Source organism: Hyperolius riggenbachi, chromosome 12, assembly GCF_040937935.1.
Source record: "Hyperolius riggenbachi isolate aHypRig1 chromosome 12, aHypRig1.pri, whole genome shotgun sequence".
NCBI lineage: Eukaryota > Metazoa > Chordata > Amphibia > Anura > Hyperoliidae > Hyperolius > Hyperolius riggenbachi.
In genome coordinates this window covers 75,862,039-75,886,437 of record NC_090657.1, presented here as the reverse complement: position 1 = coordinate 75,886,437, position 24,399 = coordinate 75,862,039, and the positions used below count along the sequence as shown (strand labels likewise).

At 46.1% G+C, this 24,399-nt stretch overlaps 2 protein-coding genes across 4 annotated transcripts in view; both read right to left on the bottom strand.

The window, feature by feature from the left end:
* TP53INP2 (tumor protein p53 inducible nuclear protein 2) overlaps positions 1–24,399 on the bottom strand; it is a 340,314-nt gene that overhangs the window by 266,228 nt on the left and 49,687 nt on the right. The gene's annotated exons all lie outside the window — the stretch shown is intronic.
* LOC137540946 (general transcription factor II-I repeat domain-containing protein 2-like) lies at positions 21,165–23,102 on the bottom strand. Its single transcript, XM_068262120.1, has one exon. It carries the CDS (start codon positions 23,100–23,102, stop codon positions 21,165–21,167), a length of 1,938 nt encoding a protein of 645 aa, XP_068118221.1.

Below are 24,399 nucleotides of genomic sequence, written 5' to 3'. Positions count from 1 at the left end.
ATAAAAAATATATTGCCTTCCAGCTACACCAACGAATTAGTTCGTTTCTCGATAGCGCTAGCGCTATCGCAGATACTTTCAGCACAACACAGATCCAACCGCTGCCTAACACTGTCACAGGAGCCCTCAGTGGCTGACCGCACTTAGCCTTCTAAACGGTGCCAGCGCACAGATCGTGCGAACTCTGGTCGCAGTCAATGCGCAGGAACCGTTAAGAATTAGCCGCAGACAACTCAGAAGGGAGCCTGTGAGACACGGGTGATTACCACTTCACCCACTGGTTCAGAGTAAACTGCCACCACCGCGGTTATCATGGGACCGTGGGGCCCACTAACTGACTGACTAATCCTGCGAATAAAACGGTTAAACACACGATATTCTGTCTGGCCAACAACAAACAAACAGTAGCGTATCTTCAGAGACCCGGGATCATTTCTGTGTGTGCTGATAAGCAGGGTAGCGGAAAGTGAATGACTTGGAGAAAGTCGTTTATTCACGCAATATAAATAATTAATATATACAGACAATTATGAAAATCAACAATTATGAAAACAGTAATAGCCAGTATGAAAAATAAAAGAAGGGAGAAAAATACTTAGTTGCTGGAAAGATGTCCTTATTGTGGGAAGAATCATAAAGTCCTTGGTTTCAAAGTCCAGAGTTCAGAGTTCAGACCAGGTGGATGCCAGCATATCCTCAAGCTGGCATCTCATGAGTTCAAGATGTTTCAGTGTGGAGGACCCTGAGTTTTTGTCCTCAGCCATTCTTATGCCCCTGCTTCAGTAGGAGGGAGTGAGGGCGGGGAGCTATACACCTCCTTCAAAGATGAGATGAGCCCTCCTCTTGTACTGGGGCTAGAAATCATATCTACCCATATATGGGCTCTATCTCACAGAACCGTACAGGTCAGGGCAGATTTACTAATATTTCCAGATCTGCCTCGATGTACCCAGCAGTCTGATACCAAACATGAGGGGTGGGACCCCTGTGGTACCATTAGGGCACTGTTGGACTGCCTAACGGGCAGTCTTTACCTCAGAAGGTTCTGAAATGTGCTCAGAACCAACGCCAGGCAGGGCCCTACCTGCTCTGTTAGTTTGGAGGGTCTGCCAGCCTGGCAACACAGAAAATATGATACATATAGCAATTTATGGAATATGAGAGACCCCTGGGATTTATACCAGGTCATTCCCAGGCAAAGGTTCTTTGAAGTTGGCAGCAGCAAGCCACATGTCGGCTCCCTGCTGGGAAAAGGAGTCGGAGTGTCTGAGTTCCCTCACTCTAAATTTGGTTCTGTCATGGTGTTTGTCACCTTATACCTGATGGATGGGCCATCAGCACAGCTTGAAGCCAGGGACTCTCTGGGCCCAGGCTCATTAGCATATCAAAAGGGCCAACCAGCATTTGGAATGGTGCTCTCTTTGCTAAGAAAAGGACTGCAGACCTCCTACACAATAAATCCAGATTGTACCGATTTGAAGCGCAATCGACGCAGGAATCGAGTGCGATCGTTCTTTTCTTCACGGGCGATTCCAGGACGCGCCTGCGTCCCCGCAATCGTCCGTGACACTGGGGCAAGCTACCTACGCTGGGGGCATACTGGGGCAAGCTACCTTCGCTGGGGGCATACTGGGGCAAGCTACCTACGCTGGAGGCATACTGGGGCAAGCTACCTTCACTGGGGGCATACTGGGGCAAGCTACCTACGCTGGGGGCAAGCTACCTACGCTGGGGGCATACTGGGGCAAGCTACCTACGCTGGGGGCAAGCTACCTACGCTGGGGGCAAGCTACCTACGCTGGGGGCAAATTACCTACACTGCTGGGGGCAAACTACCTACACTGCTGGGGGCAGACTACCTACACTGCTGGGGGCATACTGTGGCAAACTACCTACACTGGGGGCAACCATGCTACTACACTGGGGGAAACTGTACTAGCTACACTGAGGGCAGCTATGCTACCTATATGGGGCAACTATACTACCTACACTGGGGGCAACTATGCTACTTATATGGGGACAACTATGTTACTTATGGGGGGGGCAACAAAATCCGGTTTCGCTCAGGGCGCTGTGAAACCTAAGGCCGGCCCTGGCCAGACACAGTATCTTGAATCTGATTCTGGACTGGATAGGAAGCCAGTGGAGGGATTCAAGGAGGGGATCCGCCATGGTGGAGCGATGGGAGCAGTGGATAATTCTGGCTGCTGCATCCATGATGGACTGCAGTGGGGCTGTTCGGGTCATAGGGAGACCAGACAGCAGGGCATTGCAGTAGTCAAGGCGGGAAATTATGAGGGCATGGATGAGGAGTTTGGTGGTGGCAGAGGTCAGGAAAGGGCGAATCTTACAGATGTTACGAATGTGGAAGTTGCAGGACTTTGTGAGGTTTTGGATGTGGGGAGTAAAGGAGAGTGCGGAGTCCAGGGTGACACCCAGACAGCGGACTTGAGAGGTAGGGTGAATGGTAGTGTGGTTAACAGTGACATGCACATCTGGGAGGTTTATGGATGTCCAGGGTGGGAAGATCATAAATTCCGTTTTGTCTAGGTTTAGTTTCAGGAACCTAGCGGACATCCAGGAGGAGATGGCTGATAGACAGGAGGATACCTTGTCCATGGTAGTGGTGGATATGTCAGGGGTGTGGAGGTAGATCTGGGTGTCATCTGCATACAGATGATAGTTAAAACCCATGGAGGAGATAACCTTGCCAATGGAGGATGTGTATAGGGTGAACAGTAGGGGGCCAAGGACCGAACTTTGGGGGACTCCCACCGAGAGGTGGTTGGGGGTGGATGAGGACTCATTGAAGGCGGTCGTGAAGGAGCGGTTGGAGAGGTAGGATGAAAGCCAGGACAGGGCAAGATCGTGAATGCCCAGGGACTGGAGGGACTGGAGGAGTAGGGGATGATCTACTGTGTCAAAAGCTGCTGAAAGGTCAAGAAGGAGGAGAATGGAGTATTTACCTTCAGCTTTAGCTAAGGCAAGGTCATTGACCACTTTGGTGAGAGCAGTTTCGGTTGAGTGGGCAGGCAGAAATCCAGATTGCAGTGGGTCTAGCAGTGAGTTGGCATTGAGGAACTGGGTCAGGCGTTTGTGAACCAGACGCTCAAGGAGTTTTGAGGCAAAGGGGAGGAGGGAGATAGGACGGTAGTTGGAGGGTAGCGAGGGAGGGTTTCTTGAGCAGGGGTAGTACAGTGGCCTGCTTGAAGTCTGAGGGGAAGGTGCCTGTGGATAGGGAGAGGTTGAACAGGGTAGTGAGGACTGGGGCCAATTCCGTGAAGTGAGGCTGGAGTAAATCAGAAGGGATGGGGTCAAGGGGGGAAGTAGTGGTATGGGAAGTCTGCAGTAGGTGGGTGGCTAAATCTGTGGCAGAGAGGGAGGAAACAGAGGGTGGGGGGGGGGGGGTTTAAGCAGGGAGTTGAAAGTGGCAAAGAGACGCCGGGGGTTGGAAGCTTGTGCTCCGATGAGCTTGGTAAAGTATTCCTGCTTCGCATGAGCAAGGGCAGTGTGGAACTGCAGCAGGTTGGTCTTGTACTGTAGGAAATTCTGCTTAAGTCTAGTTTTTCTCCATTTCCATTCAGTGGCGCGTGTTTTCCTCTGGAGGTTGCAAGTATGGGTAGTGCGCCAGGGCTGGGGGTTAGGGGGTCGGTTGCGGCGAAATATTGGTGGAGCAGCTTTCTCTAGGGCTGATGAGAGAGTTTGGCGATACTGAGCTGCAGCAAGATTAGGACAGGTTAGAGTGGGGAGAGTGGAGGAGAGGGCATGGAGGGGATCAGCAAGGACGCTAGGGTGAGCTTGCGTAGGTCTCGCTGCCATCAACCAGGTGGGCGGGCGGGTAGTTTGGAGGTGCCTTCCGTGAGGAGGTTGAAGGTGAGAAGGTGATGGTCTGAGGGTGGAAAGGGTGCGATGTCAAGGTCTGCAATAGCGGTGGACTTAGTGAATATAAGGTCGAGAGTGTGACGTGCAGTGTGAGTGGGGGTGTTGGTGTGTTGTGCTAGTCCAAGTGAGTTGGCTATGGTGAGTAGCCGGGTCACAGCGGAGTTCTGGGCTTCATCGATGGGAATATTGAAATCCCCAAGGATGATGGTGGGGAGGTCAGAGGAGAGGATGTGAGGGAGCCAGGAGGCAAGGTCATCGAGAAATTGTGGGGTGGAGCCTGGAGGACGGTATAAGACTGCAACAATGGCAGGGAGGGGGTGGTAGAGGCGGATGGTGTGGGCCTCGAATGATGTGAATTGTAGGGAGGTAGGTGGGGTGAGGACACGGAAGGTGCTGGATGGGGAGAGGAGCAGACCCACCCCTCCCCCGGTCCTGTTGTCTGGTCTGGGGGTGTGACTGAGGTGAAGCCCACCATAGGAGAGGGCAGCCTCTGCGGCAGAGTCAGAGGGGGTGAGCCATGTCTCAGTGAGTGCGAGGATGGTGAGGGATTTGGAGAGGAAGAGGTCGTGGACTGCTGTAAGTTTATTGCGGACGGATATGGCATTCCAGAGACTGCAGGGTAAGGGGAGCATCTGTTTGTGGGTGGGATGGATGGAAATAAGGTTGGAGCAAGGATGGGTGTTGAGGTTATTTGTGGACAGAGGGCTGTGAAGTGTATGAAGCAGGTCAGCAGGGGATGCTTGTCTGGCAGCAGGCTGTGGCCCAGGATTGGGTGATATATCACCAGCTGCAAGTAAGAGTAGGAGGGAGAGAGTAAGCAAATGTGAATGGGATTTAAATGTTTGTGAGGTTTTTGAGCTGCTGGAGGGAGAGAGAGATTTCAGGAGAGCTAACAGTTCATGAGAAGCTCAGTAAGGTGAGGAAAGCAGAGCAGGTGAAATGAATATGGAGTGTGGTACACTGGGAGGATGCATATTGCAATGCAACTTGTAGATATTTGCAGACAGGCAGAACATGAGAAAAAGTGCAGTAAACATAGTAATGGTCTCTGATTATAACCAGGAAGTTTCCAACCACTAAACAGTTTATATGAGTATGCAGGTAGTGCAAGCAAACCTGTGTAAATGAAGAAGCAGAGTCTACTTGGCTGTGCAACATATATCCAGCAGTGGCATTTTTAGCAATAGCATTGGAGGAAGTTGTGGATGCAGAGTAGTAGTTTCCAGCAGAGTCCTGTGGCTGTTGAATCCTGTTTGAATTCCTGGGTGAATTCTTGGTAAATTCTTGGTAAATTCTTGGTAAGTTGTGAAGCACTTTGTAATAAATGGCACTTAGGAATTAAATGGCACGAGTGACCACACTCCAGCACTTAAATAGGTATGATAGCTACCATGGTGGAATTGGAAGTGATTCTCAATTAGAAATTGGGAAAAACAGTTCAGCTGAGGATGGGTGTGGCTACCAAAAACAGCCCTGCCATAAATAATTGGTGGTCACTGGGCTGGAACACAAGGTTTCACAAATGTAATATGTGAATTTACAAACACTGCTGAACTACTCAAATTTATATTAAACAGTCTTAGTAGCAATGTATGAAGCAATCATACCATAGACGTGCAGATGATTGCAGTCACAGATTGTAAAGTAGACTTTTGCAAGAAAGCAGCAATCATACCATAGACGTGCAGATGATTGCAGTCACAGATTGTAAAGTAGACTTTTGCAAGGAAGCAGCAATCATACCATAGACGTGCAGATGATTGCAGTTACAGATTGTAAAGTAGACTTTTGCAAGGAAGCAGCAATCATACCATAGACGTGCAGATGATTGCAGTCACAGATTGTAAAGTAGACTTTTGCAAGGAAGCAGCAATCATACCATAGACGTGCAGATGATTGCAGTCACAGATTGTAAAGTAGACTTTTGCAAGGAAGCAGCAATCATACCATAGACGTGCAGATGATTGCAGTTACAGATTGTAAAGTAGACTTTTGCAAGGAAGCAGCAATCATACCATAGACGTGCAGATGATTGCAGTCACAGATTGTAAAGTAGACTTTTGCAAGGAAGCAGCAATCATACCATAGACGTGCAGATGATTGCAGTCACAGATTGAAAGTAGACTTTTGCAAAGAAGCAGCAATCATACCATAGACGTGCAGATGATTGCAGTCACAGATTGAAAGTAGACTTTTGCAAGGAAGCAGCAATCATACCATAGACGTGCAGATAATTGCAGTCACAGATTGAAAGTAGACTTTTGCAAGGAAGCAGCAATCACACCATAGACGTGCAGATGATTGCAGTCACAGATATTATGACTGTAGTTGGAGCAGAGGGACTGCAGGGACAGCTGACGATGAATTTTAATAATAATAATAATTCCAATATTTGTATAGCGCTTTTCTATAGTCAGACTCAAAGGGCTTGTGAGGCAGCCACTAGAGCACACTCAGTAGGCAGTAGCAGTGTTAGGGAGTCCCTCAATATTAAGTAGCTAACTGACTGAAGGGCGACCTCATCAGTGGAATGCCAAGAGCTGTGTAAGTAACCTCATTTACACTCTAATCAGAATTTTGCATAGGAAGGATGGAGGCGCTAGGGGAGGGGAGTGAGCTGCCTTTCCATCATCAGACGCCTGTAGGCACGTGCCTACAGTGCTTTATGGTAAATCCGGCCCTGGTAGGAGTATAATTAAAATGTTGGCAGTTTGACTTAAGATCACCTGTCCCCTGGGATGCTCCTCCTGTGTCTTCTCTATATCGCCGTCGGTCACCTGTACCCCTTGACCAGGCATTTATGTGGTCATGCATGTGTCACTTGATACAGGCATCCCAGGGGCAATGGAAAGAATACACACGACACTGGGGTAAAGCATAAGCAAGGGCGGGTTAAAGCGGCACTGGGGCCCAGGGCAAAGGTAACCCCTACGTACATGTAATTAAGGCAACGGGAAATTTTGCTGCAGTGTGAAGATGAAAAACGGCTCACCCTGCTTCTGCAAAAGTCCTGGCGGCATTAACTACTATTCCTCCTCTAGACTACCGTGAACCGCGGGGTAAGACATTATTCAGCTTCCAGCTATTGCTGACGGCTGAATTACGCTGTTTTTATTGTTATTTGGGCTCCGTCTCTTGACGGTGCCCAAATTACTGACTGAGCGCTACTAAAGCTGTAATTTACATTATGGCCTATGGTGGCGCCTGGGGTGCCCAAATTTCCAGTGCCGTTTTTGCCTGAATTGAAACCCCTTGCAGCAAAGTCAGCTCCAGCAGGCCCCCCATTGTTACCCTGTATGTGTAAATACCCTATGCCGGGTCATGGTGAAGAGGCAGGCAGCAGGGCTAAGAAGGAGCAGCACGTTGGGACAGGTGAGTTACAATGCAGCCACAAATCGTGCAGGGGCCCCGGGGAGCAATCTGAGGGAGACCACCGGGGGGAGCCCAGTGGTGCAGGAGGGCCTGGCGGCAGTCGGGGGCCCTGGAGAAATTACTCCTTGCTTTACTGGCAGTGTTGACACTGGCGGCAGCTTAAGCCATGCTGCAAACACTTACCACAGGTCTCAGGGTACACATTGGGCTCGATTCAGTAAACCGTGCTAAGTGTTAGCACGCCTGTGAAAAGCCCTATATCACGCCTAAAGTTAGTTTAGGCATGATAAATTCACATCTAAAGACTTTAGGCGTGATAACTAGGGTGCTAACTGGGTTAGCACACTTTACTAAATTCAAATCGCGCACAAAGTCCCGTGCGCAAAACTTTGCGCGCGCACCGTGAAAACAGCGCACCCGATGCGCCTATAAGGTTGCATTGGGTGCGACCTTAACATCGCACCTTGTGACGTTAAAGTTGCACCCGATGCGACCTTATAGGCGCATCAACGCACCATTTTCGTCGCACCGCGATGCGACATGTCGCGCACACCGCGCTGTGCGCATGCAAAGTTTTCAGTGTGGGACTTTGCGCGCGATGTAAATTTAGTAAACAGTGCTAACCCAGTTAGCACCCTAGTTATCACGCCCAAAGTCTTTAGGCGTGCTAACTGGGTTAGCACCGTTTACTGAATCGAGCCCATTACATGAGGGAGACCTGGCTGGCCTGACATGCAGAGTCAGCCCTGCAGAATGCACTACACAGGCAGTCAGTTATAGATCCCTCTCTGATGGATCAGAGAGCAGGGCCATAATAATAGATCCTGCAAGGGATGCAGCTACAGGGGGGCCCAGAAGCCACAGGGAGCCCCGGAGTGAGAAACAGATAACTAAGGGCACCGAAAAAAAATATTCTACTCTCTGCACAATTGTTCTAATTACTGCATCTGCTCAGCCACTGATAACGAATCATGCAAAGTTTTGCAGACATGATTTGTAGACAGTCCCTATTCAGTGTGCAGCAGGCTCTTCTGTACAGCGCCCTGCCCCCAGCCTCTCCACCTCCTCCCCAAGTGCTGTGTACTGTAGTGATGCTGGAGAAGTCTGCAGAGCCAATTCTGCTCCATCATAGGAGGACAGAGTGAGTGTAATAAGCTGAGGCAGGGAGCACACTCATCTGTCTATTTTCTGAATGCGTTTTCTGCACACCATGGGTTTGATTCACTAAAGCGTGATAACTGCTACCACAGCAGTCATCACGCGAGCTGCCGCGCGCAAAGGTTTGCGCGTGAACGGCGTTACTTCGCGTGATAAGCGAAGGTTTGCGTGCGATCACAAGCACTTTTCACGTGAAAAGCGCCCGAGATTGCGCGCAAACTTTCGCTTATCAACCAAGCTTTGCGCGCGGCAGAACGCGTAATAACTGCTGTGATAGAAGTTATCACGCTTAAGTGAATCAAGCCCCATGTGTGTCTGTACGTGTGAAAACATGCATGCTTTATCACAGAGACTATTGTGTATTATATGTAATAGAGATGATAGAGAAAATGTGTGCAGTGCTCCGCTGCGGTCTGTTTTTATTTGCATGGAGGGGTAGAGGGCCCCATCCAAAGTTTTGCAGGGAGGCTTAGTGATTTCTGGTTACACCCCTGTCAGAGAGGGATATATCTGATGGTCGAATCTGATGGCCATTGCCACTGAATGGGCACCTTCATTGATTACACAGCTAAATTCCAGTTTAAAGCACCTATTTTCTTTTATCTATGTTCCTTTGTCCTTAACAGGTGGTGTATTTTGCGATGTGCCACACTAATAAATAATTGATGTGCTTTTTGTTCAGGACTGTGAACAGCTGGTGAATAGCTGCTTGAAAATGTAATATAATGTAAATACATGATTTATATGATCAAATATCTAAGTATGTGACATGAATGAACCCAGATATATTCACGGCAGAGATGATTAGAGATCGCTGCAGAGATCTGAATAAATCTGTGTATCTGGATATTCAGTACAGTCAATTAAACTTCAGGAATCGAATTTCAACTGTTGTGAAACTTTGCTTTTTTTCACCTAACATTGCAAAAATTGAGCACCTAATTTCTTCAGAGGATCTTGTAACCCTACTTTACACCTTCATTAGAGAATAGCAGTATTGTGCACACAGCTGTGGGTGTCAGTGGGCTGTGGAGTGTCGCACACAAAAAAAACACAGGAGACCGATGTGCTAGCCCTCAAAAGGGTTGTTTGGGGTGTTTTCACTGCAAGTGAGGAACAAGAACACAGGCCTAACTCATCCCTTTAATTACTGACACATCGTTGTTATACAGGTTCTGGGGCTATTTGCACATACTGTAATCAGTGCCTTAACTGCATCTACCTAGCCACAAAACTTGTATAATTCATATGTGTCAGTAATTAAAGGGATGAGTTGGCAACACTGCTAGCTAATGCTTTCCCTACCTATCTGCAACAAGTCTGACCCTGCTCTCACTAACAGTCAGCAGCCAGCAGAGAATGAATCTAATATGGTCACCGCAACTACTTTTTGATGGTGAGGGGGGGGGGGTGTTCCAGGAGGGGGTGCTAACTAATTGGCTGCCATGTGTCTGCTGACTGTGAGGTAAGGGGTCAAAGTTTGGCTCCATGATGATGTATAGTGGGCAGGTCGAACACTATATGTTTGCAGTTCACATAGAACACGAACAGAGGATGTTCCCCAGACACTGTCCACCGGCGATCTGTTCGGGCCATCTCTAGCCTTCATCACCATTGCAATGCCCTCTATGCAGGCCTTCCAAATAAAAACCTACACCACCTGTAGCTAGTACAAAATGCAGCTGCTGTTAACGAGCCAACCCCGCTATTGCCACATAACACCGGCCCTTTGCTCACTCTACTGGCTACCCATACAATGGAGAATCCTTCAAAATTGGTATGAACATTTACATCCCTACAAGACCTGGGCCCAGTACCTGAAGGATTTGTTGCAACTACATTACATCTCCCACAATCTCTAATCAACAGGATCTAAACACCTGACCACCCCCAGAGTCCAACTCAAAACCTTCTGTCATGCTGCCCCTACCCTTTGGAACACCTTAACACAGTGTGTCAAGAAAGCCCCAGCCCTGAAGGCATTTAAATAAAAACTGAAAAGCCACCTGCTTAGTCTGGTATTTATGATCACATACAAGTTTCCCCTGTAACATATCACCAACCACAATTATTTCATGATCTGAGAAAAGCCTATGCGGCTTGGGTCCTACAGGAGAAAATCACTTTACAAATGTTTTGTTGTTGTGGTAGTCACACATCCCACAGCTATACTAATCCATATCATTTGTGAATGAGTCATTTTCAGTAATGTGGACACATTGGGCCATATTAGAAAAAGAAGTTCTCACGGCGGGTGCTTAAGTGAGACTAAAATCCACGGCTGAGAATTCCAAAGCAGTTATTGGATACATGAAACTTGAGTCAGTAAAAATGCACCGACTGAGACGCCTAATACATTTTAATTGTAATGGACGGCTGCTTCTCTCATGAAGCAGGGTGATACACTTGCATCAGGCGCAGAGATTACAGGGGCGGCATGTTTGTACTGTGTTTACACCAAGACCTCGTTCGCATCATTTAGCGCAGATGGATGGGCGATTGGAACGCAACGCGTCTGATCGCACGCCATATGCGCTGCGCTCCAGATCCCATTCATTACAATGAATGGGATCTGCGCTGCGATTCCCAAAAATGCATGCAGCACGCGATAGCGCAATCGCGCTGCCACGCAGAGCATATGATGGGAGCGGTTGAAGGGCTGTCTATGCCCTTCTACCGTTCTTCCGTGTCGCACCTTATACACGCTGCCAAAATGCGCACGGCAGCGCGTATAGTCTGAACGAGGCCTAACAGCATGCAGACAGAGCATGGAGAAGCGAGAGGAGAGAGAGGTGAAGAGGTCATCACTGGGGAAAAGCAGCTTGCTGTGCTGTGTGAGGAGTCTGACAGTGAGTGAGGAGGGGGGAGGCAGGAGAGCAGCAGTGTTTCATTTGACTTGCACAGCAGAAGGGAAGAGATGGCTGACTGGCTGAGGGTGAGCAGTTTGTTTGTCACAGACTCACAGCCAGCCAGTGTGCTATTGTGTTGAGCTGCAGCATGTCATGTGAGAACATTAAATGAAGCAGAGTAAATTGTTGGGTGCTGTGCAATCATTTCAAATCGGGGTTTGAATTAAATTAAAATAGGGCTATCTGTACAAAATACCACCACCAACCAACCAAAGAGCTGGGTGAACACTGCTGTGTATAGCACTGTTGTTAGAAATAACAATTAACCAGTTTGGCAACAATTGTTGCAGAACTGATTATTTGTTATTACTAACAACAGTGCTTATTAAAAGCTATATTTTATGTACTACGGTGCAATTGAAGAATGGCCAATAGGGACAAGTTTAAAGCTGGGTCTACACGTGCCGATGTATCTTATCAATCGATAAGATCCGACAGGTCCAATCTCGTTGCGGCCGATTCCTCGCTCGTTCCCCGCGAGCAGACAATAGCGGGGAATCGAGCGGAAGATAAGTGACGCCGCGGGGAAGAGCGGGTATCGAATTCGGCGCACGCGCGGACGAGCGGGGACGCGGCGGGTACGCGCGGGGATGCGGAAGAGTCGATCCGGCGGCTAATCGAGCCGCCGGATCGCTCCGTGTAGATTAGGCATTAGTCTCAGTGGTTTCAAATTGATATACCCTATAATCTTCCAATTTAGTTGTTGTGTTGGGATGAGTACAGAGAAGTCAGAAAGCTTCAGAAAAAACTAAATAAGATAATCCCACATTGTCAGCACAATCAACCCATGGAGTCCATGATTTGGTGAACTAGAACATCACTTTAAATAATGACACATCTAAGTTTTACAGGTTCTGGGGCTAATTACACACGATTAGCAGGCCCAGCCCACCTATAACGCCACCTGAATGACGTGCATCAGTCGGCATCATGCATCAGGCAGCATCCTGCCCTCCCTCCGTGGCCACCCCTCATTAACCTTTCCAGTGGCAGCCATCTTCTTCAGGACAGCAGGTCCCCCTCCTCACTACTACTACTACAATAGACCTCAGATGAGCGGTAACCCGCAGCACTGCACTGAAGGGAGGAGAGCTCCTCCCAAGGAGAGCGGTTCTGCTGGTAAGGACAAATACAAGTACTTCCTGTAATTCACCACTACGGGAGCCACTCTCTTCCCTTCAGTGCGGCACTGCGGGCTGCCGCTGAACTCAGGGTCTATTGTAGCAATAGCGAGGCGGGGGACCTGCCCCCAAGAATAGGCAGCCCCCCAGAATAGGTAGCCCTCAGCATAGGTAGCCCAAGATCTCTCCCAGTATAGGATGTCCCATGCTGAACTGCAGGTCTGAGACAGTGTGAGTGGGTAACAGGGATGGGGAAAGGGGAACAGCTTTGGCTACCTGATGGGGGGTGGAGGAACTACCTACAGTGGGATGCAAAAGTTTGGGCAACCTTGTTAATTGTCATGATTTTCCTGTATAAATCCTTGCTTGTTGTCATGAAAAATGTCAGTTAAATATATCATATAGGAAACACACAATGATATCTGAGAATTGAAATGAAGTTTATTGGATTTACAGAAAATGCACAATAATTGTTTATTTAACAAAATTAGGCAGGTGCATTAATTTGTCATTTTATTGATTCCAAAACCTTTAGAACTAATTATTGGAACTCAAATTGGCTTGGTAAGCTCAGTGACCCCTGACCTACATACACAGGTGAATCCAATTATGAGAAAGAGTATTTAAGGGGGTCAGTTGTAAGTTTACGTCCTCTTTAAATTTTCTCTGAAGAGTAGCAGCATGGGGGTCTCAAGCTGAAGCTGCGCCAGGGCTGGATCCTTCAACAAGACAACGACCCTAAACACTGCTCAAAATCCACTAAGGCATGCATGCAGAGGAAAGAGTACAACGTTCTGGAATGGCCACCTCAGTCCCCAGACCCGAATAGAATTGGAAACTGGGGTGTGAGTTAAAGAGAGCTGTCCATGCTCGGAAGCCATCAAACCTGAATGAACTAGAGATGTTTTGTAAAGAGGAATAGTCCAAAATACCTTCAACCAGAATCCAGACTCTCATTGGAACCTACAGGAAGCGTTTAGAGGCTGTAATTTCTGCAAAAGGAGGATGTACTGAAAATTGATTTAATTTCTTTTTTGTGGGGCCACATTTATGAACCTGCCTAATTTTGTTTAAACAATTATTGCACACTTTCTGTAAATCCAATAAACTTCATTTCACTTCTCAAATATCACTGTGTGGGTCCCCTATATCCTAGGTTCTCAACGCGTGGTACGCGTACCCCAGGGGGTACTTCTGATGATTCCAGGGGGTACTCGGGCTTGAAAAACTTAACCAAGAATAGCAAATTTAGAGTTTAGAAAAGGATAAATCCTATTTAAACAACATCAAATTAGTGTTTTAGCTAATTAAAAGCAATTGTAAATGCTTAGAAATTGTTTAGAACCAATTATCATGTACTATGATTAAATATATATTTCTCAAGGGGTACTTGGAATAATGTTTACTATGCTAGGGGGTACTTTGCAAGTACAGGGTTTGAAAAGGGGTACATACCAATAAAATGTTGAGAAACACTGCCCTATATGATATATTTAACTGACATTTTTTATTGTAACAACCAACGATTTATACAGGTAAATCATGAAAATTAACAAGGTTGCCCAAACTTTTGCAGCCCACTGTAGGTAGTTCCCCCACCCCCCATCAGGTAGCCAAAGGTGTTCCCCTTTCCCTATCCCCGTTACCCACTCACACTGTCTCAGACCTAAAGTTCAGCATGGGGCCCAAGGGCAGAGCAGCACACAGTAACCACGTCAATCACTTTAAATGCAGGAAGTGACGTCACTTCCGCATCTGAAATCTGTCATTACGAGCCCCGTACGCCACTTTATAACTCATATGGGTCTGTATTTAAAGGGATGAGTTGGTAACACTGCCTGGGGGTTCACTTGTATAAAGAACACACGCCCAACCTGTTTTTTGGGGCATCATAACAATAAATGTGTATTGAGTCACACGAATCCTCATAAAATTCGGGATCCAGCCTCTGAAGATAAAAATTTGAGTTGAGCCGTATGCTACCATTTTAATGAAATACGGCTTGCAAAGCATAGCGCTGAACTGAATAGATCGCCTTTTTCTCAGGCAAAGTGGAGTTTGAGTAGAACATAATTTGGTCCCACACAGCAATTTACAAAAGTGTAACATGCACGGCCCATATACTGATGTAACGCAGATGGCTAATTAAGCCTGCTGTCTGCCAGGAGGCAACACGCTTATGCTGTAAAGAAAACCAATTCTCCCAAGTTCCAGGAGTTTTAATGTGGCACTTCCTCCAGGGGCCCAGAAACTCTGAATGTATAACTACAGCTTCCTTCCGATTGTTAGCAAAAGAGGGAAAAGCTTTTAAAAATGCTTGTTAGAAGCTTGTCAAGTCAAGGACTGACGCAGCGAGGGCATGAGATTCAAAAACAAAATGGACGTATAATTGAGGTACAACGATACGATCCAACTACTGTTATTATGAGCCTGAGTGGAGAGCGCCTCTTCCTCATGTAGTTTAATTATGTTGGCGCAGATACACTTACCGAGAGCAGTGCACAGCTATAGGCCGGGAATTATGGTGCCTGGAGCATCATTTATTCACAGAACATGAAAATTGACAGTTTGTATACCGCAGAAAATAAATGAGATGGGATGTTATTCTTTTACACAGTTACCAACAACAAGCAGACTCAGATCATCCACAAGGCAAACCTAGGCAGTTGCCTCGGGCCTGGAGAGAGTCTAGGGACCTGATGGACATTAGCCCCCATCAAATCACTGCACCAGTGGTGGACAAAAACTACTATCTTGCCTAGGGCCCCATTTCATTTTCATCCTTTTCTGCCAACAAGACCTCATCTAAGGTGGAACACCTGCCAAACCAGGGCCGGGACAAGGTCCACCACCAACAGAGGCTGAGCTGCCCAAGTGCATAACTGTGCAGAGAACTTTTTCTCTTCTCACCCTTAGTTGTCCGTCTCTCAGGACTGCCTGTGGATTGAAATGCCTTTGAAAGTGCCCCATCCTAACCTGCTGACCTACGCTCAGAGGCAAGAGCCTCTCAGGCCTCTGTGTCAGCCCAGCCCTGTGCCAAACTTTAAGAGGAAAAAACACAATAGTAGGGAGTGGAAGCCCTTATAGTGTAGTAAGTTTAGGTAGTAAATCTTCCGATTGTGAGTAATGAAAATATACTCACAAAGGAGGGTTGCTGGTCACAGTATGTAGGCCTATGAGGAAGTCCTTGTCCCCACTTGGGTTTGTCCATCCTGAGGTGGTTCACGCTCCAGAAAAAACTGCTTTTCCAAAAGTTTCCAAGCAACCATACAAAAAAGACCATACAACCCCATGTAATTGGACTGTTATTAGCTAAAATGGATGAGGAGGAGGTGCCCCAAAAGTAATTGCATCAGTCGGTGGCTGGTATCAATCTAACCTCAAAAATAAGGACTAAGCCTGTAGAGCATACATGTCAAACTCTGGCCCGCGGGCCAAATCTGGCCCTCAGAGCCATTAAATCTGGCCCTCAAGTGGTTTCCCCACTTTGCATAATGTTTGGCCCACTCTAAATCACCAGGGAAGGTATATTGGAGGAGAATCCCTAGAACACCAGGGAAGACATTTGGGGGAGGAAGGGGGAGAGCACTAAACACCAGGTAACTGTATAGGGGAGGGAGGACCACAAGAAACCAGGGAACTATATAAGATATGGAAAGGGGGGGGGGGCATTAGACACCAGGGAACTTTATAAGGGAGGAAGGTGGCCAGTACACATTGAGGTCGGCCCGAGACTTGATCCCAGTGTTCAATTTCGGCCCACTTTATATTTGAGCTTGACACCCCTGCTGTAGAGGTATAAACATTTAATTTTAAACTTCTGTACCAGAAGTCTCTGCCAACTTAGGGACCAGGAACTGCTGGCATGGTAAAACGGGCTTACCGACGAATCGCCCAAATCATCCGCCGGTCCCACCGTTTTGTCCCCACTGCAGGTCCCTCTCTCTGCCGTCCCTGTGATGGCAGAGCTGTGCGAGCAAGTCAGGAGCCCCTTTCATTGGCTGCCAATCAATGTAAGCCGATGGGATTGGCTTACAGTGATGACAGGATCAGGAGCCAATGAAATCGGTTCACACAGCTCTGCCATCCTATAGACGGCAGGGCGAGTGATCTGCGGCGGGGAGACAGCGGCGGGAGCTGCGGAACCGCGTGGCCATGAGTTTTGAAATCTATGTCCTGTCAGATCCGCGCAGCCATATGCCGGACGTAGATTTCAACTGCGTCGGTCCGGAACTGGTTGATAGAAGTCAGACACTAGTAAGATCTTACTAGAGTCTGACTTCTTTTGAAATTAAATGTTTATATTTTATGTTTTACAGGCTTAGGCCTCGATTCATCAACACTTAGCAAATTTGTTAACAACAGTTTGGTAAAATACCGAATTTGTTAACTTCATTTCAGGATTCATCAAAGTTATCTACAGCTGTTAGCGAACATTCGTTAACGATTCGGTAACGCTTCGCTAAAACGGAAAGAAAGTGCAATTCATGAAAAAGAAAGTGGGCGTGGTTTAGCGTTACATTTAGGATTAGATATCTCCTTCACTGCTCTGTCGTTATTCCTGTCAGATCATTGCTGACAGAGAAGATGGAGCCATTTGAAGTGGTTATGTAGCAGCTGAGAGTGATTCAAAGGCACAGAAGGGCAAGAATAGGGTCTAGAACCAGATCAATTTGTAAGAGAATAGATTTATTTGCTATAACACGACATCTGCATTTCTCTTGAATCATCTTGTAAGAGAACACAGGCAGTGCCAGGGTTAACTAATTTTGCTAGCTGCACTATAATTTTTTAGAAAAGGCTCCTATCAAATTGTGGGATTGTCCCAACCACTTCCAGAATCCTGGTCCAGGTGTTAAGCCCTATTCAGAATGTTGCTACGTAGTGCTCAAAGGACTGCCTTTTACCCACAATTCCATGGGAATCTTATGGCCTTGTGTAAAATTACCGCTGTAAAATGGAAATATCGACACGTTACCGAATGTTTACCGAATTGTTATCGAATTCACACCGAATGCCGAAAAACCTTGATGAATACAACTAGAAATCGCTAAACTTTGAATTCGGTAATTTAACAAACTGGAAAAAGTTATCTCAAAGACAATAATGAATCGTGCCTTAGGCCTCGATTCATCAACACTTAGCAAATTTGTTAACAACAGTTTGGTAAAATACCGAATTTGTTAACTTCATTTCAGGATTCATCAAAGTTATCTACAGCTGTTAGCGAACATTCGGTAACGATTCGGTAACGATTCGCTAAAACGGAATAAAGTGCAATTCATGAAAAAGAAAGTGGGCGTGGTTTAGCGTTACATTTAGGATTAGTTATCTCCTTCACTGCTCTGTCGTTATTCCTGTCAGATCATTGCTGACAGAGAAGATGGAGCCATTGGAAGTGGTTATGTATCAGCTGAGAGTGATTCAAAGGCGCAGAAGGGCAAGAATAAGGTCTGCAACCATATACATTTGTAAGAGAATAGATTTATTTGCTATAACACGACATCTGCATTTCTCTTGAATCATCTTGTAAGAGAACACAGGCAGTGTCAGGGTTAACTAATTTGCTAGCTGCACTATAATTTTTTAGAAAAGGCTCCTATCAAATTGTGGGATTGTCCCAACCACTTGCAGAATCCTGGTCCAGGTGTTAAGCCCTATTCAGAATGTTGCTACGTAGTGCTCAAAGGACTGCCTTTTACCCACAATTCCATGGGAATCTTATGGCCTTGTGTTAAAGTACCACTGTAAAATGGAAATATCGACACGTTACCGAATGGTTACCGAATTGTTATCGAATTCACACCGAATGAGGAAAAACCTTGATGAATACAACTAGAAATCGCTAAACTTCGAATTCGGTAATTTAACAAACTGGAAAAAGTTATCTCAAAGAGAATGATGAATCGAGGCCTTAGTCCCTATTTTTGAGGTTAGATTGATACCAGCCACCGATTGGTGCAATTACTTTTGGGGTGCCTCCTCTTCACTCTGGGAAAGGTGAAGATGAAATTCAACCTATTTTTTTTTTTAACATTTGATCCTAATTGAAATTCCCTCCGAGTTAGACAAAAGTAGAAAATGGTGCATTCCAACATAAAAATTGTAGCATATCTGAATTTATGGATAAAAGTAAGGAATTTATTGATTCCCTTGATAAAAAAGCTATGATATAATGTAAGGTCCTTTATCAAGTGTCAGGGCTTGTTCACACTAAGGGCGCTTTTGCCTTTTTTTAAGCGCCAGTGATTTTCAAAATCGCCCAAAAAGCGCTTGTGCAATGATTCCTTATGAGAGTGTTCACATCTGAGCGGTTCGATTCCGATCTGCTCACCAAAGTGCTGCCTGGACCATTTTCGAGGTGATTTGTCTCAATGGAAGGTATAGGGAAATCGCAAAGCGCTTAAAAAAAACTAGCGATTTCCCCAGCGCTTTCATGAATAAATACAATGGGCTTGATTCACAAAGCGGTGCTAACCCAGTTAGAGACTTTAGGCGTGATAACCATTGCACCACGTTGGTGAAAAGCCAGTGTAGGCGTGATAAGTTTAGGTGTGATAAGTTTAGGTGTGATAAGTTTAGGCATGATAAGTTTAGATAAGTGTAGATAGCGCGCAAAGTCCCGCACGCAAAGCAGCGCCATTAAACTCTATGCAAAGTGCACCAGACTTTGCTAGCGCAAAACTTTTGATCAGCTGTGCACTGCGGTGCTAACGCAGTTGGTGCTTAAACTTATCATGCCTAAACTTATCATGCCTAAACTTATCACACCTAAACTTATCACACCTAAACTTATCATGCCTAAACTGAGTTTAGGCATGATAAAGGGCTTTTCACCAGGGTGCTAACTGTTAGCACCGCTTTGTGAATCAGGCCCATTGTATTTATTAATTCCGGCTGAAAGAGTTCACTTCCTGACTGACGTCAGGAAGTGAAAAAACAGAATCGCTCTGCAAAAGCGCTTAGAAAGGTGCTTTATAAAAAAAAAATCGCAGCACGCAGGTAAGCGCCAGGAGGCACTAAAAAAATTGCGCCAAAAAATGGAAAGAGCTGCCGTCAGCGATTTCGATTTTAGATGTGAACAAGGCCTATAGGTTTGAAATCGTTTATACAGTACGTTAAAATCTCCATGATAGGCAAAGCCTGGTCCTCCTGTTAGACTTCTGTCTCCAAAATGTTCTGCACAGATCACTTTGGGTAGCAGTTTGTAATAACTGCTGTACAGACATGCTATCCTGCCCCTGACAGCATATACTGCTCAATAGAGAGGGGAGGAGGGGTCAGACAAGCGAGTGGCATTTCTTTGTGGGAACTTCCTTTTGTAGTTCCCTCAGAGGCATTGGGCACGGCAATTCATTCATCCTTACACATTGCAAAAGAGAAGACCAGCACTCACTGTACCGAGACAAATAGCTATTCATTATGCATAGTCTCATAAAAGAAACATTAAAAAAATGAAGATAAAATGAATTTATAAGCATAAAGTAAAAGTGATCTTGACAAGAAAAAAAAAAAAAAAAAAAAAAGATGTGTGTTATATAAAAAAATAGAAAAAAAAAAACACACCCTCAGGCTGCTGGCAGACGTGACTCAGGACTTGGGCCTAAAGGCTCATACACACATCAGACCATAGTCTTTGGAAAATGAAAGATCACAGACCAATTTTACCCCCTTCCATGTAGTATGAGAGCCATACTCTACACAGTCTATTCTATTGAACTGAACTCCCCATCAGATAGAAATCTTTGCAAGATGCTGCACACAACGATGCTGTACACATTCAAAAGATCAGTATCTGCAAAAGATCTGTTCCTGCAAAAGATCCGTTCCTGCAAAATGCATTCATAGTCTATGATATCTGCAGATCTCATACACAGCTTGTTTAATAGACATTCATCTGCACATCAGATCCACTAGGATGGATCTTCAGATCTGCAGATGATTGTCTGATCTGCAGATGAATGTCTGTTTAGCCTCATCTACACGCGTAGATGAGGCGGCGATCCGGTGGCTCGATTAGCCACCGGATCGCCTCTTCCGCGTCCCCGCCGCGTCCCCGTTCGCCCGCGCATGCGCCGGATTCGATACCCGCTCATCCCCGCGCCGCGACGCTTATCTTCCGCTCGATTCCCTGCCATTGTCCCCTCGCGGGGAACGAGCAGGGAATCGGCGGTAGCAAGATCCGTCCTGTTGGATCTTATCAATCGAGCCGCATAAATGCGGCTCGATTGATAAGCCACATCGCCGCCTCATCTACGCGTGTAGATGAGGCTTTAAACAAGGTGTGTATGAGGATCTGCAGATATCATAGACTATGAATGCATTTTGGAGGAACGGATCTTTTGCAGGAACGGATCTTTTGCAGGTACTGATCTTTTGCATGTGTACAGCATCTTTGTGTGCAGCATCTTGCAAAGATTTCTGTCTGATGGGGAGTTCAGCTCCATAGAATAGACTGCGTAGAGCAGGGGTAGGGAACCTTTTTGGCCGAGAGAGCCATAAACACAACATATTTTAAAATTAAATTCTGTGAGAGCCATACAATATGTTTTATGCAAAACAAACACTTTTAAACTACAATAAGTGTCTGCATTCTTTTTAATAACGTTGTTATGCAGTTGCTAACGGTAACCGTTAGCAACTGCATAACATTATTAAAAAGAATTCAGATACTTATTGTTTACCATTAGCACCTGATAAATAAAGTACTTCTTACCCTGCGTTAATGGGACTTCTGGAGCTGCATGGTTTTGCTGATGGCTTTGTAGTCTGGTTTATACGTGGTGAGGCATAGCTTCATGCAGGCGTTGAGACTTCCATCCGTTAAACGTGATCGTAGGTTAGAATTAATGTGCTTTAGATGTGAGAAAGACTGCTCACATGCATATGTAGAGCCAAACATCGTCAGTCCAGCAATACTCACACGCTGCAGTGTGTGGTATGTGATGGGAAGAGCGTTCCAAGTTTTGAGAATCAGGTGGTCCGCGTGTTCAAGTTTTCTCATTTCTGCCCACTTGTGTTTGCTCGCCAACTCTGCTTGCTGGCATGCAAGTCTTTCCAAATCTTCATTCAATGTCTTGAACTTATTCACCCACACGTCTGAGGCCTTCAGGTCAGCAGCTTGTAGCTCAAAATCTCTGACAGAGACGCCGGGGATGTAACTAAGGTCAGTGCTGTCCACTGCACATTCAAGTGGATGGGTGGTAAACTTAAAAAGACGAGTGCGCTCACGAAATTCTCCAAAGCGCGCTTTGAATGACTGCAGGAGATTAGATGTGAAGCCTGCTAGCTGCTGAAGATCAAGATGTTGAGCAGGGTCACTTGCTGTGCATTCATCTTTAAACTCTCCCAGTTTTTCAAAGTGTAGTAAACGACCTGATTCAATGTCGGTGATGAACAGTTCTAGCTTGTTTTCAAATGCGAACACTGCTTGTTGAAGGGATAAGACTGTATTTCCAACGCCTTGCATTTTCACATTGAGCTGGTTCAGATGTTCAGTCATGTCCACAAGATAGTAGAACTTCAGGAGCCACTTAGTGTTTGCTAACTCAGGATGCTCAACATTTTTCATTGCAAGAAAAGTCCAGATTTCGCTCAGACAAGCTGTGAAACGGCTGAGCACCTTTCCTCTTGACAACCAATGCACATTGCTGTGCAGAAGCAGACCAGGATAATTATTCCTAACTTCCTCCAGCAGTGTTTTAAACTGGCGATCATGTGAAGCTCGTGCAGCTATAAAGTTTACCACCCAAATGACCAGTGACATCACCTCACCAAGCTGTTCGCCACACATCTGAGCACAAAGTGCCTCCTGATGTAGGATGCAGTGAAAACTTAGGATGGGTCTCTTTTCATGTTCACGAAGAAGCGATACAAATCCTCTGTTTTTCCCCACCATGCACGGAGCACCATCAGTACACACCGAAATAAGTTTATCCATAGGTAGATTTTGTTCTTTAGCGAACTCAGTGAAAGCCTTGAATAAATCTTCCCCTCTTGTTGTCCCTTTCATAGGCAAAACAGCAAGACTTTCTTCACGTATTTTGTCACCGACAGCATACCTTGCAATCACACTGAACTGGGATAAATGGCTTACGTCTGTTGACTCATCCAAAGCGAGAGAAAAGAATAGTGCTGTGTTTATGTCCTTCACTTGTGTTGCCTCAATTTTATTTGCCATCATGATGGTACGATCGTGAACAGTTCTTGCCGACAGAGGCATGTCTTTTATTCGTTTGATTACCTTGTCTTTATCCGAAAAGTTGTCAAAAAGTTCATTGGCAACATCAAGCATGAATGTTTTGGCATACTCCCCATCTGCGAATGGCTTTCCGTGTTTCACAATTGCTAAAGCACCAGCGAAGCTAGCTGAATTCCAGTCACCTTGTTGGGTCCAAACACGGAGTTGCTGTTGACTAGCTTGCACTCTACCCAGTAGCTCTTTACATGCTTTCTTCCTGCTGTCCCCCACCGGATATTTTGATGCAAATGTAGTACGGCGTGTTTCAAAGTGCCGCTGTAAATTAGACCGTTTCATTGATGCAATTTTATCGTTGCATAGTAGACACACTGCAGAACCTGCTCTCTCCATAAAGGCGAATTCCTCTGTCCATTCCGGCTGAAAAGTACGATACTGATCATCTTTTTTTCTTTTAGCCATCTTCTGCAATCAGCTTGATGAATGAGGTAAGGAGGATACCACCTAGTTTGTGATCCGTGGGGCAGGGCAGAGATAATGAAGGCAGGGTAGCCAATTGCGAGTGTAGCTGGTGGGAAGTTCTGTAACAGGATGCCAAAGCTGGTTAAAGCCTCCGACACAATTCAAACTCCTATGGAGAAATTATAAGACATAATTGCCATGTTTGACTCCAACTCAACACAGACCATACAGTCAAACATTGTTACTTGCTATTTACTGACTACTATGGTAGGATTAGGTTGTGAACTCCTGGGCAGGGGGAGATGGCTAGGGGTGGTGGGTTGGGAAGGCCAGTCAGTGGAAACTAGAAATCACTGGGCCCCACCTGCGAAAATTTGGATGGGGCCCCCCCATAGGTGCCTAGTAATCGTAATGGGGCAGCGTTTCACTATAAAATAATTGTAATGGGGCAGCGTTTCACCATAAAATAATTCTAATGCAGCAATGTTTCACCAGAAATTAATCGTAAAGTGAGCAGCATTTCATCATAAAATTGTAAAGTGGGGAGCATGTCACCATAAAATAATCGTACAGTGGCCAGCATTCACCAGAAAATAATGGGAGCGGCAGGTCAGGGTGTGGAAAGGTAGGTCAAGGTGCTGGGTGGGCAGGTGATATTGCTTGTTGGGTGGGGGAAACGGGAGGTGCACAATAGTCCACATGGTGGAGGGCCGGCCAGCCGACCACAAAATGCAATCTCATTGGCAGAAGATTTCCCCACAAATGCAATCTCATTGGCAGAAGATCTCCCCACAAATGCAATCTCATTGGCAGAAGATTTCCCCACAAATGCAATCTCAACTCTGGACTGGATATATACCAGTTACTTGCAAAAGGTGATAGGAGAGGGTAAAGGGCATTTAAAAAAACAACAATGTCAATGGCTCACCTTACATAAAAGACACGATGCAGGCAGTGTAATCGTCCAGACTCCAGTCCAGGCAAAAGTAGGTGGTGGTGTAATTTACCACCGTGTAAAGCTCTGGCTGGCTGACAGTGGCTGTCCTCTTGCCTCTCGGTAGCCGTCAGAAAACGGAGCTGAAGTTACTTTTAAAACACTGTAATTCACCTGCCAGCAATAGCTGGAAGCAGAATTACATCATTCCCTACCATCCATAGCGGTTTGGAGGGGGAATAGTAATTAGCACCGTCGGGACTTGTGCAGCAGCAGGGTAAGCCGTATATCAGCTGTATCCTGTGCCCAAGTCTCTCGGCGGCGATTTCATAGGTACGCATTTCACTTGCTTATCTCTTTTGT